Source organism: Mytilus trossulus, chromosome 1, assembly GCF_036588685.1.
Source record: "Mytilus trossulus isolate FHL-02 chromosome 1, PNRI_Mtr1.1.1.hap1, whole genome shotgun sequence".
Taxonomy (NCBI): Eukaryota; Metazoa; Mollusca; class Bivalvia; order Mytilida; family Mytilidae; genus Mytilus; species Mytilus trossulus.
The window spans coordinates 15,257,271-15,274,441 of NC_086373.1; the positions used below are offsets into that span (position 1 = coordinate 15,257,271).

Sequence of the window (17,171 nt, forward strand, 5' to 3'; positions counted from 1 at the left end):
GACTTCTGGCTGAATGGTAAAAACCTAATTTGAAATTAAATAAAGGTTATTTAAGATGTATGCCATGCACACAGAAATTAAATCTGAATCATATTTTTTATTAGCAAAATTTACATTTTTTTCAAATTGTCATTTGCATTTTTACAAGTTGAATTTAAAGTTAAAAATAAGGATGTGTTTAGATGAAAATGTATTCAGAAATTTTTAAAACTTCATTACAGTTTTTTGGAGATGTAAATTTAAAACTTTTAATTATACATGATCTGCAGACTTAAATAGCTTACCAAAATTCAACTCACAACTATATATAAATTGTAAATTAAAAATTGTGAAAATTTTGCTATAAAATTGTTTATAGATTTTGATATATAATTTATTAAATAGTTCCAGAATTATCTAATAACAAATCATAAATGATTTTATACAGATGTGGTAGTCAGATTAAGTCAACACCGCAATTTCTCCAATTTCTGATATTTCTCTTTAAATATAATAATGTTAAAAATTTTGTTTTGATGTTACTATCTTTTTTCCTTATATCTAAGAAATCTATGTAAATGTCTTACCTTCTTTATTAAGTCTGATGATGAAGTTTATTGAATATGATATTTAATTCAATCAGATTTCTATTTTTGTCAATTAAAGGTAAAAATACCCTGAGAAAACACACACCTTTGTATGCACTTGTCGGCATTTAATTTTAAAATTAAATCAAGGAGAATATATATGGTACTTCACTTTTTTGTATGCATAAAATATTTATAATAATATGTCTATAAATTTGTGAAGACAGCTACAAAATCTTAACAAACACTCATAACTCTTTCAGAAAACTTGTCTTTCTAAACTATTTTATTACTTTTCTATATTTCAAATTTGTTCTGGGCTTGGTTGGCCCATTGGTATAAGTTGTTTATCTGCATTGATTACATGCCTTTAAAAACTGAGGTTTTGAGTCTGAATCCTGGTTCACCATTATGCATTTTACTCAGATCTTTATTGAGGCAGGAGTCGCAGGACCATTATTTGGGACGTCGGGTCAGGTGTTTTTAAGCTCAAAATTTCGCAATTAACCTTTAGAGATTCAAGAATTTTTTTCTTCAAATTTTGTGATTTCATGTTTTTGAAAATATACCCACAGGGGTGTTAAACACCAAAAATCAATCAAATTTGTTATATTTGAAAAAACCTCATGAAAATAATTCACTTCACACTTGTTGGCATAAATTTGATGAGAAATTCATGTATGTTCTTTAATTAAAGAAACCTGCCTAATGTACCTTCAAGTAAAAAGTAAGAATCAGAGAAAGGTGTTTTAGAAAGTAAGGAGGTTTTCATGTAAATGATAAATATGCTTCATTAATAATTAAAGTTAAATTGAAGTTTGATATCAGAGTTTATGTTAAATCAGTTTGCTTACACCTTCTCCATAAAGATAAATAAAATTGAGAATGGAAATGGGGAATGTGTCAAAGAGACAACAACCCGACCATAAGAGCAGACAATAGATACATAGTTTTACCAGAGAAGTATAGGAAAGACTAAAATAGTACATAATTTTACCAGACTACTATATGACAGACTAAGTACATAGTTTTACCAGAGTACTATATGACAGACTTAGTACATAGTTTTACCGGAGAAGTATAGGACAGACTTAGCTATCTATAATTAAATGTATTTGTTTATACATCACCGTTCCTGTGAAACCAAACTATTGATATACATGTCAACATTCTAGAGATCAATTCTACCACTTTTGATTGATTTTAAGAGTTTAAATCTGTTGACAAGAAATAGAAATTATATCCTGTTAAAATCTTTCAAGATACTTCAATACTTTATTGAAACAAACTTAAACTGTAAAACAAGTAAGTGACATTTGTACCTAACAATGTGATACAAGTCAGAACTAAGAAGATATAAATACTGCCAGTGTTCAAAAGGTTGGAATTACGTATATTGCATTATAATTGAATCTTATCAACATTTCAAACATGTGCATGTTATAGAATATTAAAAGTCTATCTTAACTTTCTTAAGTTTAAAAACATTGATACATAAAAAACCGCACTGTTCCATGATAATATATGTTATAAAACAGTTTAAGAGACCCCTCACAGCTATAGCAGAAATAGTTATCAAAGATAAAAGACTGAAACATGGCCATTGTGTACAGATCATCAAAAGATTCAAGGTACTGAAAAAAAAAAGTATAAAAAAAACTGAACTCCAATGCAAATTCTAAAAGGGGAAGTCCCTAAAAACCTCAAATTAACAGAACCAGTGAAAAACAAATGCCATACTGCTAACTCGGAACATGCATTTTCAGATGATAATTGTTGGTTTAACCTAGTTTTATAGCTAACCAAACCTCTCACTTGTATGACAGTTGTTTAAAACTTGAATAACAAAACCAATTAAATCCAATAACTGTAAAAATGAGTAGAATATAGTTTGTAGTTATATTTTGATGGGGTATAGCTGAGTTTACTGTTCTATTTTGATGGAGTATAGCTGTTGTACAAGGATAAACCATCACAAGTTCATTAAAGGAAATCAATCCTTCCATAACCTTTTTCATCAGTTACATATTTATGTGAAAGCAACAAGGTTCATTGTGAAAAGTCTCACCTGCAGAAAAGTAAGTGGTGTTACAGTTGTAATTGATCATACAGGAACATAAAAGCAACAATAGTGACTCAGATCCCTCAACAACAGTCAAAAGACTCCTTGTTGTGATTCTGTTAAGGGACCATAATCTTTGACATAATCAAGTATAAAAACATTTTGCGGTTCTATGCCCACTGAAACAAAAGATTTTCAGACTCGGGCATGGCAATTGTATTATTACTTTTTTCAAAAAAGAAAAAGTGATATATAGACATATGAATTGCATAAAGTAAGTTTCCATAAGTTCATTAGATCTAATTAAATCAAAACAAGAATATATGTTAATCCATTATGAGACCAAGCAATGTATGCAGTACCTACTATTTTATGAACCATGAAATCAGGGTTTAAACCATAATTTAGAGTAAAATTTTAAAGTTCCATTTGTATTAATTCGTAAGTAGATGTGACCACAACTTCATGATAAATTACCTTAACAATATAACTTAAACCTATTGGATGAACAGACAGAATATTGGATGGAATAACAGACAGATAGATGGACATCAAGACAAGAAAACAGAAACATCCAGGGATTAAACGCCAACTGTTACAGTAATCAGCTGTACAAGAAAAGGACTATCATAAGGGTTACATGATAAATTAGTGAACTTAATTAGAATCAGGCATAGAGCAGAATGATTGGAGTAATGAGGATGTGGACTTGAGATCATGAAATGTGCTGGCATAAAATATATGCTGTCAACGTAATTAATGTGACGAAATAATAAACAATATAAGTATAGGTTAACATTAGCTGCTTAAAAATAACAGACTCAACTGATTTGAAATTTGACAGAACCTTTAAATGTGTCTATTCTCTATTCTCTCTTCATTAATGTTTTCATATATATATAAACTTACCCTCATTCATGAGCGGTCCTTGAGGTTAGATTGTAATTAATATTCCCTGCACTTTTACACGATCCCTAGAACCCTCAGGTAAATGATCCTTACATTGGGTCAGCTTATAGAGAAGATTTTAATCAAATCAATAACAGTATATTACAGTTTAAATCTATAGGTGTGCATGAAAAGATATAATCAAAAACACATAACTATACCTCTATTATACGGATACATAATATTTCTCCCGTCAAATTAAAAACGCAGGACATAAAAAAACTTGTCAAGATTTATAAACTAAAGGGTAACTAGCTTATCATCATTTTAAATCTTAATTACACATAAATACGATAATATTGGGACCAATTAAAGTTGTCAAAAAACTTTAATTATTGATAAAAAAAAATAAGAGAAAATATGTTTTAAAGTTAAGTAATGTATTTATGCTTTCATGCCTGTATGTAGTTGTTAGTCACAGAAAGGTTAATACGAAGATAATTAATAATTGCTCAGTCATTAAATCTGTATAATTATATATTTATTGGGGTGTTCATTATGCTGCCAGGGTCATTAATTTGAAATAAAATTATGTCAATAAACCGAAAGTTCACATTTTATATCCTTTTGACTCTCCAGATATTTTCACTCCTAGTAAAATTTATTCATACATGCAATTGTAATATAAAGGAAAATGACAGGTGTCTTTTCAATAGTTCAAGTTCTTAATTGTCAAATCTTTATTATTGTGTATGATAAAGTTGATTGATAGATTGTGGACTTGTTTGTTTGTGTTTGATGCCTCTTTCTGCACTATAATAAGCTATTCAGCGGTGGCTTGTTTTTATGTCAAAATTGCTAAGAGAGAACCACAGACCGGCCTTCAACAATTCTATTCAATTTTAAAAGATTTCAATTAAGATTGGTAGGGTCAAACACACCTGACACATACCCAGTTTCAAACTCAGTGGTTCAACAGATAAAGATGCTTCACCCCTAAAACCAAAATGATATCCAATGATTCAGATATATTTGACTATAAATTATGGAAATCTGTCTTGAGCAAGGATTCGGGAATTTTCCCAAGTCATTTCAGTCATTTTTTTTTTGGCTGATATGATATAATCAGAATGCTCAATAATGCACTTCTATGAGAGTTACAAGTCTTGTACAGGACTCTTGAGATATGGAGATACTATTAGTTACATAGTGTGGTAAGTGACCTAATACGGTACATAAGGGGTCAGTAAATACCATATGGGGTGAGAGTGAAGCTTGAATCCCCATATGGAACTTACTGACCCCATTAATATACCGTATTATTTCACTAGTACACTATGTAACAATTTTATCTTAACACATAGCCATAGACTAGTGACCTATTATAGTGAGCAACTCATCAAGTAAATATACTTCCATTGATCATTCAAAAACAAATGCCAACAATAACAACTTGTTAGATTTAAATCATGTGTTTTTATGAATTTATTTTGAATCTTTCAACTTTTAAGACATTTTCTCAGCACCATTTTGTTTTTATAAAGGAACGTAACACCACATCTAATCAAGTATTGAAATAAGCCCTCACCCACCTACTAACCTAATATGGAATATACACAGTCTCCACACGGTTGATTTTAACAAATCATATCCTAGAAATGTATAGGAGGTAAGATAAAAGTAGTTCCAAGCCAACTAATCACTGAGTGCAAAATTGTGACATGCTTAAATTTCACCCAAGTGTTTCAGACCAGTATTGCATAAAATATCATTACTATTTACATGTAATAACATAAAGTGTAGAAGTAGAAATAGAAAATGATGTAAGCAACATCCTTCGAGTGTGAAATATAGGTTATGGCTGAGTTGTCAAAATATTTATTTTATTGGTGGTCATGGTATAATGACCCTCAAGGTGGTCATAGTAAAATTTGGTGGTCCTGTTTTAGCAGAAAAATGTTTGCTTTCGGTTATCTTCTCATGTTTAAATAAGTTAGGGCTGATTTGCACAATAATTCAGTGGTACAATGTAAAATATCGACATACAATGAATCAATAGATATAAACAAAAAGTTTCATGAGAACTGCTGAGTTATTGTCTGATAACTGGAAAATCCCCCTTTTTTAATGAATAAAACCCTTAACTGGAAAATCCCCCTTTTTTTAATGAATAAAACCCTTAACTGGAAAATCCCCCTTTTTTTAATGAATAAAACCCTTAACTGGAAAATCCCCCTTTTTTTAATGAATAAAACCCTTTAACTTGAAAATCTAAGATTTATAAAAAAAAAAAAGGGAGCTCACATCAATAGATATAAACAATTCACCAAAGTTTAATGCAAATTTCTTAAAGCGTTTCTTAGTTAATATCTGACATATTGACGACGGACAGACAGATGGACAAGGGTATTCCATAATACCTCCTGTAAACAGGCGTATAAATAAAGGACTTAAAAATTATAAAAATTCTGATATTCAATTAAATTAAACAATATAGTAAATGACTAGTAACAACCTCTAAAAGAACATAAATTTAAAACCAATATCAATAAATACTAAAATTCAATTACAATGTTCTTAAAACAAACAGTGTGACACTAAAATGAACTATAATTCAATGACAAAATTATTTACATATCACTTCAAAAAACTACAATGTGACATTAGAGAAGTACATAAAATATACAGTAACAAAGCATATACAGGTACTATAAATTTATAGTCAAGCTTGTGTTCTATTACATAACATGTATTGTTAAAAACAAAATCAATATAAAGTAAGAAAATGTACAGATAAGGGGAAATAACTCAAATATATTTCAAACATTCATTTATAGAATTATGTATATCTTGTTGCTTCTGTAAAGACTATTAGCATTATACATGTATATCTAAGAACAATTTGATGCATGTTTATACTAATGGTGTATCGATAAATTGAGTAAAATTTGTCAATTAAATAAATAGTAGAATCATATATATTCTAAATATTATTGACAATATTCTTTCAGATACCCATTTATTGTATAATATAAACAGTATGCTTCATTAAAGACAATCAGATTTATGTTATTAGATATAATATTTGTACCATATATATTACAAATGAGTTTCATTACCTGCATTTATATCTATAAAACCTGTAAGTTCAAGCATAGCTTTGAAAGCCAGATGACATCACTTTCAATGTATATATTATTCTACCAGTACAATGCCTTGGTACAATAAGGTAAAATACTACCTGTACTTGTAAAGCTTTAACTGACAAAGTCTGTACATGAAGTTTTATATTTCTACACATGTAAGAACATTATTTGTTGTAAAGCAACAACATATTTCATACAGATAAATTTGTTGAAATGTTGGTACAACCGGATGCTGAACTTTATCAATTGGGTCAAAATCTTTAATTGTTTTTACATAGGCAATAATGGTAACGTTTTTTCCTATAGCTCAGTCCATATCGTAAACTTGGATATGTATGATAGCTCGTTTCGAAGCTGTAACATTTTCACATATGTGGTTAAATTTTCGGGGTACGAAGTGAGATTACTTTTTCCATAAATTAGCAAACCCCGAACATCCTTTTGTGATGCGGCTCCTTGTGATAAAATAACCCCTTTTTAACACAATAAGTTATTTGAAAATTTAATACTTTGAACACATTTAATAGCTCCATAGTTTTTACACATTTATTCTATGTTCCTGTACTTTCCTAATCACCACAAATGGTTAAATTCAGTCATTTGTAAAAAAAAAAAAAAAAGAAACATGTCTAATTTCACTACACAGAGATTTTATCTTTACATGTGACTTTTGAGTTCCTCATTCGAGGCGCATTAAGGATGTTGTCCCATATTCAACAAGGTAACATCTAAATTAATATCCCTGATCTGATACTGGAAATGGATTCGGATTCTTGCAATCATCAATAGCCATGGATAACTTTTCCATACCAACCAAACCAAAATGAATGAGTGTGGAGATTTAATTTTAATTTTAATTAGATTGTATCTTTACTTGTTGAATATACAAGTCAAAGGGAAATAATTCTATGAGAAAATTAAATTTTTCATTACTGAAGTTATAGAAAAACAAGGATATATGGAAGAAACCTTAGCAAATTTAGGAGAAATGCATAAAAAAAAGAAAAAAAGCCCACCAGACGTAGATGTGTCTTTCATTATACACCATTAAAATTGGAAAAACTTAATATCTATTCTTTTTCCCTAAAACTTTAAAAATTATTCTAATAAAAATCATTTCGTTTAATTTGGTTTCTTCCAAAAAATGAATGCCAGATAATCTTTGAGATATGAATTTAACTTAGATCCTTCAACATTATATGGTTAAAAATGTAGACGACCTGTGCTGAATTTTATAATAGAGCTTAATCACAAGAATATCAGTATAGTACTAAACAACCCAACTAAATAAAATATAGGTTACTATAACTTTACTAATAGAAATCTGTTGTACTGCTGTTAAGGTGAACAGAAATATTCAATATCACAGTTTCAAGTATCAACTAAAATTGATATTTTCCATAAATTATCTGGAAATGCAATTTGTTTTCATATGTTTCCTTTTTAAAATTCTGCTTTTTTAATTCCAATTTCAAATTGACAGGTAGTCAATTTTCATGCTAGTTGAATCAATGTCACTAAAGGGTTGATTTGGTTATAAAAATTAACATGACTTTCACATGAAGAAAAATAATGTCAAGATATATTGGTATCAAATTGTCAAGTTCAGAAACATATGTTTTTAAAATTCCTATACAGCTGTATGCAAACATCATTTACATTTGCAATTTTCTGTGTTCATCACCAAAGTGAATAAATCGTTGCAAAGGCACATAGAAATGAATGACTTATCCAAAAAACATCCACTAGAATAAGTTGGTTTGAGTTATAGTTTTAAGAAGCAAATTCTTATTGTAGAAACAGAGAAAAAATTCAAAAATTCTGAACCACTGAATAACAAATCCAAAAGAAACATGCAATCTCTTTTGTTTCAACATCTTAAGATTTTCAAAGAACAACTTGTAAAATATTTGGCTGGATTTTCAATTTTAAAAAGATATGCCGAGTCTTTATCTAAAAGCAACCAGTCTCAAGAAGGTTGTAATGTTGTCTCTCTTTTAATCTTATACAGGGAGACAACTCTAAATGTCCTACACAAATGATGACAATGCAATGTGTACCTGTGCAATAAAATATTTAATTCATTAACACTGATGAATTATTCATCACATAAACTTTTATATATATCTAAAAATAAATGATTCAGACCTCTAATGGGATCTAGCTACAATTGACCTTTTGTATAACATATTCCTGTACTACTTCAATGGTTAAATCTCACTTTATACTCAATTTAAAAAGAAATAAATACCTACTAGTAAGGCATATATAAGCAATTTGAACTAAGTCTGACATAAGTTAATTGTTATTTTACCTGATACTTTAAGAAATCTTCAGTATTGCTAAAAAAGTGAAAAAAACGACTTTTAAAGGCCTTTTTTCTTTCAAGTTTAACCAAAAGAAACAATTTAGTTTCTTTCAAGTCAAAGTAAAAACATATCAAGCATTTCTTGGTATTACATTTCAGAAACGTCCTGAATTTTTCTCTTTCTGATAACTTGAAAAGATCTATTCCTAATCTTTATTTCTAGTTTCTTGGTTTATTGTTTACAATTGTTTGCCCCCATCACTATGTAAAGTTTAATTCAGCATCAAAGTTATTTCTATCAGTAGCATTTTGTCAAACATAGTGTAAACATCAATGTATTTTACATGCTACTGTGGATCCATTATTATTAGTTGGATACTAACTTTCTTGGATTTAGTGGGTACAGGTTAATCACGAAATTAAGTATTCAACGAAATACAAAATTTTTATCAGCTAATATGCAAAATTTGACAAAACCGTGAAATCAAATATCCACGATCATACAAAAATTGGTACCCACGGAAAATAAATGAGTCAACAGTCATAAAGGTATGACAAAATTACATTCAACACTAATGAAGCATCCCAACCTTATAAACAACAACAACATGTTTTATTGAACTAAATTTTTCATCATCATATTTTATATTTAGATGGACACCTGACAGCATCACATGCATTTTGCATTTTACTAATACTCCGACATTTACAAAGCTTTCCTGAGTATGTGAAAACAATATTGTTATAGTTTTCTACTACAAATGTATCAAAATGACATTAAACAAACAACAAGCAATCAATTTTGATTATCAAATCAATTCTATAATGCAAATGTTCTGCTTTTTATCATAAAGTAGCCTTTGATATTTAACAATAAAATGGAATCAATCATTCTCTTAAGTGTTCAAATTCCAATAACTCTGTTACATTAGAAAGACTTCCAATCCAACAATGTTCAAGTCATGTTCAAGAAAAAACTAGACACAATTACAAAATGTATTACCATAATAGTGATGTTTACTCATTCGTTCACTCATATTAACCTTAATATTATAACATTGTATATATATATCAAAATAATCGCTAAAATACATTAATCTCTTCATAATTTCATGGGTAATCAAACATGTCTCCAATTCTACAACACCTTCCTAATAACTTATATACAGGAATATTGCTTTTAAATCTAAACACTGAACAGTTAAATCAACATTTTTAGATTGAAAAGCATAATCAATATATCCTCTTTCTTAAATCTGTATGAAAAATTTCCATTAAAGGAACAAGTTTGAGTATAAGCGTTATAAATATCTTGTTTCATCCTTTGATCTGAAGAAAAATGAGCTGTTATAAAACCAAAAACAACTGGATGTAACATTACTAACAATATCTACACAATATCTGAGCCTTATGAAACCTCTGTAAGTCAGACTTCTACAGAGAAGTAACTGTCTGTGGAATACATACAAAACATGCTGAATGTTGGGAAAACAGCAAAATGGTATCTGTACTAGATGTTTTAACTAAGGAATGTCTGTTCTACTAGTATGTTTGAAATGTTGCTGCCATCAATTAAGAGATTCAACAGTAGAAATGCATTCTGAGTAAAATCCTCCCAAAAAAGGATATTTGTAACCATCAAATTGTAATCCAAATTTGGGTGTCGCTACTTTTCAAATATGTTTAAGTTATTCTTAGGTGAATAACTTGCATTTTTATCAATGACCTTACTTTGTTGGCAGACATCATCCAATTAAATTTTGCTATTTTCACAGTCAAAATGTTTGATTATATAAAAATTTGTGATGTACATGTGCCTGACTTTATTGAGAATTCTAGATGATCTAAATAATATGTTTCCATGAAAATTATGACAATGTATGCATAAGTACAATTTTTGCTGGATGTAACTTTGTCCTCAACAATACAGTTGAACAAGATACATGCTTATGATCTTGTATTAGCTTTGGAGAGAACAATTTGGCTTTTTTGTGTCTACAGTGGAAATTACGGAAAATTGTTTAAACAATTAATTTATATGTTCTTTTTCACTCTCTTGTTTAAACCTATTGAATCATTGAATTGTTGCACCCACAATCTGCATACTGACCTGACACCATGGCACTTCTTCATCGAGACTTATATTATAATTAAGGTTACATTTTAGGCAGTATAGGGATAATGTAAACACAAGGACATTTATCCATTTACTGTAAAGTAAAGGAAACTATTTGTTTTATATATATGTGTAAAGACTTACTTGCTTCTGTTCCCATGTTTGCTGTCATCACTGGCACTTTTAACATGTCTGTCCGTCTCTGTGTACTTTGTCTTTCTCTTGTGTTCCCCATCATAACTTCTACCAAACCCAACTCCTGTCACCTTCTGACTGTCAGCATTTACTGTACAATCTGAAAAATAGTTATGAAATATGAAAGTGCAATTATAATTTAAAGTTTTTTTTTTATTTTTCTTTGATGGATGTTTAAACCCCTTTCTGTTTTATCACAGATGAGCTCGAGGAAACCAGAGTTTGTTCCACTTACTATTGTTTCAGATCAGGGTGGAGGTTGGTACATAATTTTGAAAAACATTTAAACCTGATGTAATTGTTTGCACCTGTCCTAAGTCAGGAATCTGATTTCAGTAGTTGTAGTTTGTTGAGGTGGTTCATAGGTGTTTCTCGTTTCTTGTTTTTTCATATAGATTAGACTGTTGGTTTTCCTGTTTGAATGGTTTAACAATAGTCATTTTTGGGACCCTTTAAAGCTTGCTGTTCAGTGTGAACCAAGGCTCCGTGTTGAAGACTGTTCTTTGACTAATAATGGTTTACTTTAATAAATTTGGACTTGGATGGAGAGTTGTCCCATTGGCACTCATACCCCATCTTCCTATATCTATATCCTGAGTTGAAAAACTTCTTTGAGCAGAAGATCCAGAGTGGATCAGAACACAACTGCCACTTGTTAGGGACAAACCTCAACTCTCTGTTTATACGCTTTTGATGACTATAGATAAATTATTAAGACAAATAATGAAAGTAATTTTAGTTCAGACAAAAAGATCTTTTTTTAATTGTTTAATCAGAATCAAAGAATGTCTGAAGCAACCATCTTTTCATCCATTCCAAACCCTTTTGACAATCATTTGTAGAGGACCTTTCATAAAAATATATATCATTCCTTCAAAAGTTTGATGACAATTGGTCATATAGTTTCCAACAAGAACAATAGTGTTACAATGAGAACTGTGTGCAACCAGTATTGATATCAGTCAAAATTGACTAATTAAACACATTTTGCTCATAGATGCAATTTAAACGGATTTTTTTTTAAACTTGAAAATTAGATTCAAAGATATTCTCTATTTTTCTGTCAAATCAGTCACCAACATTATGTATAATATTCTGCCAAGTTTGACTCTATTTCCCTTTTGGCTTCCAAAAGAGATGGTGAATATATGAATTCCAAGTGATGACAATAGGTCACAAATGTCCCTAGTATGGGACTAAGGTGATTTGACCATAACATGAAATGGTATTCCCAGCAAAAATGAGAAAAATAATAAATCATACAATCTTTGCTATGTACAATCAGTGTCAAGGCTTAATTTTCCTAAATTATGTATTTTTAAGTAAAATATAAATGTTTAACACACGGTAACAAGTTGAACTAATACCTATAATGAATTCAACTGTCTAATAAAATGATCTTACATTTCATTCCATTATAGTAAAATGCATTAAAATTTTCCAAATGTAAAGCTTCAAAATCCAATGATACAAAAGTGTGGAAGATTAACTTTTAGTTATTTAATTATTTTTTCAATTAAAGTGTCCTTCTTAAAGAAAATCTCAAACTATACATTAAAATGCCCCCTAAGAGAAATTTTGACTTTCAAGTGCTTCTATTCTAATGTTACTACTGGGTACATTAAGATTTTTAATAATAAATAACAAAATAACTGGTTAAGGAACTAATTGTAACGTCTAGCATTGTCATACTGATGACAACTCTGATGTTTATCTTATTTTATTCAAAATATAAGGTTCAATTAAAGAAGTTTAAATCATTTATGTTTGAACATTGTATAAATCCCTGTGAAACTTAGCACAATCAAAATTTGTTGCAATATGACACTAATTTTGATCACAAAAATCTTATTTAAAAAAAATGTCATCCTGTACAAATATAACTGTTTTCTCTTTTTCTTTTGAATGTAAAAATATTATACATAATGAAGTTTGCTTTGTCTCCCCTGCTGTCTTTTGTGACATTTACACATGGTAATAATCAAAAATAATTCTGTGATATGAGTGAAAAAAGTTTCAATCCATTCCAATCAATTATTTGTACTCTGTAAAAGAAGGCAATCAACTTGTAGAAAAAAAATAAAAATGTTGACATGGTCATATCCTTTGAGAGGACCCCCCCCCCCCCCCAAATAAAGGTTCCAATGGCATTCAAGTAAAAGTAAGGTCAATAGAGGTTTTTTTTATTGAACACCCACTTAAAAAAAATTCAAATGAACACAACCAACCACCCAACCCCTGTATATAAAAATTTAACACCCTGTCCAGCAAGATTAATTTATAATCCAATTAAAACGAATTGTAGACTAGCTTAATAATTTGCTTGTTTAACAGTATGCAGCTGATCAAAAATTTCTAATTGTTATACTTTTTAAGTTGATAACCGGAAACAATAGAAAAATAAAAAGACAAACAAACATCAGTTCCAGAAACATAACATAGAAAACCCCAATTCTATAAAGCAATATGAACCCCACCAAATCTGGGGGTTATTTTGGGTGCGCTTTAAAGCCTAAATAAAGAAGATCCTACTCCATATTTGAGAAATTAGTCTTTCAAGACCAATTTTTCTTAAAGGTGTAAACTGACAACTTTGACGCTGTTAAAATATATATATACGTTTATTATTTTTTGCCATTCTTATTTCCCTTCATTAATTCAAGGACGTATATTGTTAGTTATACGTCCTTAATTTATTATAGTTTTATAGAAAATAATCAAAATTGAAAGAAATGAAAAAGATTTTGCAATAACTCCTGGTAGATTTTAAGGTACTAAGATCTTGCTATTTTGAACATTTCTACATGGTCATATTTTCTCTACCTGCAAAGGTTTTTAAGGTATTGTGCAAAACTAAGTTTTACTCCCATGTTCTATCATTTCCCATTGGGCTGCTGGTAGGTTCATTGGACATCTTTTTTTTTTAAACTAGATACCTCAAGGAGGATTGTGCTCTAGTTAGGCTCTAACGGGACCAGTCGTTTCAGGGGTGAATTTGTTTTTAAACTTGACACTTTCCAATTTTTCAAGAGATTGTTGTCTTGTGAAAATTATGGTCAGATCATTATATGAATTTGACTATGCATGCTTTTTCAATAAAAATTGTGATGTCATAATGCATTCTTGATATAACGAAAACCGATGAGATGAGGATATACAACCTTTATCTTAATTCTTTCCAATTTTCAACCTTAAAGAAAAAATTCATTGAGTTTGAACCTTAATGTATGAGTTCATTTGTTGAATAAAAATTTCTACTAGTTTATATTTCAGATTAAAAATATGTATTCATAATTTTTCATATATATAAATATTGTTCTTATTAAGTGTTGTACGAGACATCAATCTCTTTCTAAATTATTCTTTATTTATGAGTAAATACGACTTAAAATATGTAATAACTTTTCACAATAATTTTTAGCATGTAAACATTATACTAGTGATATAATATCATATAATCAATATTAAACCATAATCTGAACTACAGTGACCTTAACGGATTAATTAGTTAATTAATGCAGTTCGATATTTAAAACTCCATGTCATAATGTCACAATATCAAATGGCTTATTCTGATTTTAAAGCTCATTCAAATATCTTGTATTGAAATGCCATGAGACTGCTGGTTATGTATGAAAGCCATATACATAATTCATACTGAAATGTGACTTTTGTTCTGACAATGGTTAAAGAGTTTCACTAACAGACCAATATAACTTGTTTAAATATTTCTCCGTAAGATTATACTGGATTGCAATTAAAAGTTTTACAGCAGCATATCCATGAATTTTCATAAGGGAGTCCCATTCCAGTTATGCTTCAGTTCAGTGTATAATCATCCAAATTTTTTCCACAAAAGGAAAAAGAGAAGCCTGACCACCCTGGCCCCCTCTCTTAATCTGCCTACAAAAATAATAAACAAGAATGCAAGTTATTAAGTTATAACATGATGCTAAATTTTCACTATCTGCCATCAAAAACTATTAGTAACCCTTTTCTCCTGGAGATTTTTTTTAATATTCATTTTGATGAAATATATCATAGAAGGGGAGTGGTCAATAAGCAATTTCAAAGGGTAAAATGGGGGGGGTGTCAAAGGCATCATTATAAGGGTGAAGAGGGGGTGTAAAAAAAAGCCTCATCGCTGGCAAGAGTGAAGGATGGGGTATCAAAAGGCCTTACTTTTTTCAGGAAAGTGAGAGGCATCACAAAGTCATGAAAGTGTAAATATGAAAGGGTAAAGGCAAACAAATAGTTGTAAGAACATAAATCAAAGGTCAAATGCAACATATTTTTTCATGAATTTGATATCGATGTGGGTAACCTTATAGGTTATTTGACAAAAGCAGTTATGTTAATGGATTTCGAACTGTAACATGCATATCTGAGGAATAAATTAGTTCATCCCAAACTTCTTCATGAGATTTTGAAAAACTATAGGCTCCAAGGTGCCTGTGTCACTCACCTGATATTTTTGTCTATAATTGATGCATAATATAATGCAACTATTATTCTTTTGCTTTAGTTTCAAAGATATGAGCCAAAACCTTCATTTTACCCCTTAATTCTATTTTTAGCCATGTTGGCCATGTGGGTAAATGGCAGGATCAGGTTCATCAGACACATTTTTTTTTAAATAAATACCCTAATCATGATTCACAATGGCCAAGATTGGTTCTTGGTTCAGAGGAGAAAATTTTGTGAAAGATTACAGTTGATCAAAGGGGTCCAAACTAGGCAATGTTTAGTGTGGAACAGGTATAATGTCTGAATCAAGATCAAATGTAGCTCCAAAAGGAAGGGCCCAAGCAATTAGCCCCTTCTAAATCCATCTCTGTACTTATCAGATCTAACCAATGTCTATCACAAACTGAGACTTGTTGTGTGTTTAAAAATACTAAAACACCTTTTTGGACAATATTTGAAGCCTTAGAAATCCTAAGATCTCAAAGACATTTGAATACATAGTATCAAAATATATTGTTTTTTTAAAGACAGACCTATACTGTGCCAACATTCTGTGTGTTTGCAGTACAAACTGTGTTTACATAATCTGGTAACATTTCACCAACAGTAAATACACTGTATCTATAGGTTATCATCAAAAACTGTTAATACAAATATAGTCTCCATTATTAAGGTTACATGTATTGAAAGTTTTCTCAAGCACTCTGATAAAGCCGTATCTAGATAGAAGGTTAATCCAATTTACTTTAAACTTATTTCAGTTTTTGTAATTTTAAACTGGATGAAAATTTTCTGGATCCACGTAGGAACTAATGACTGTTTAAGAATATTAATATGGCATATATTAACTTCTAAAAAGGCTAATCGTTTTTCTTTACAAGCTGATGTAACGATATTAAGTTTAACAAACAGAGAGAATCAATGAATGAACAAAAAATAACAATTTAGTGTATTACTATTAGTTAACAGACTTATAGGACTTAGAAATATCTTTATCAAATAATTACAAATCTGTACTCTTTAATTTTTGCCTAATATTAATGAAGACGTCTGATTTAATGTCAATTGCATTATAAATACTACTTTAATTAACCAGGTGGCCTACCATAATTGTGATTATCATTTGTGAAGAAAATCTTAAAGTAGACCCAGAAAGATTATCAAGAGTAGAAACCATGTTTCATAGTTTGGTGGGGAAAAAAAGCTTAAAGGTTTTCTTACTAGCATCTGTACACCACATTATCAAATCAATTCTTCACAGAATTTGTTCACTCTTTTATTTGTAAATGTACTCTACCAAGGTCTACTGTATAGGTAACACTTTTACATCAAATTGACAGACAAAAAAACAGTTGCAGTTCCAGAAATTTTCATAAGAGGGGAACTGGCAGGCTCCAGACATGCATCAGTCTTTATGTAATCA

The 17,171-nt window shown here is 29.8% G+C and overlaps 1 protein-coding gene across 5 annotated transcripts in view; it reads right to left on the bottom strand.

The window, feature by feature from the left end:
• Positions 1-17,171, bottom strand: part of LOC134716281 (uncharacterized) — a 98,378-nt gene that overhangs the window by 77,122 nt on the left and 4,085 nt on the right. For all 5 annotated transcript variants that reach the window (XM_063579225.1, XM_063579192.1, XM_063579243.1 and 2 more), the window contains exon 2: positions 11,231-11,381. In XM_063579225.1, coding sequence (XP_063435295.1) covers positions 11,231-11,381 — 151 coding nt within the window. The remainder of the gene's footprint in view (positions 1-11,230; positions 11,382-17,171) is intronic.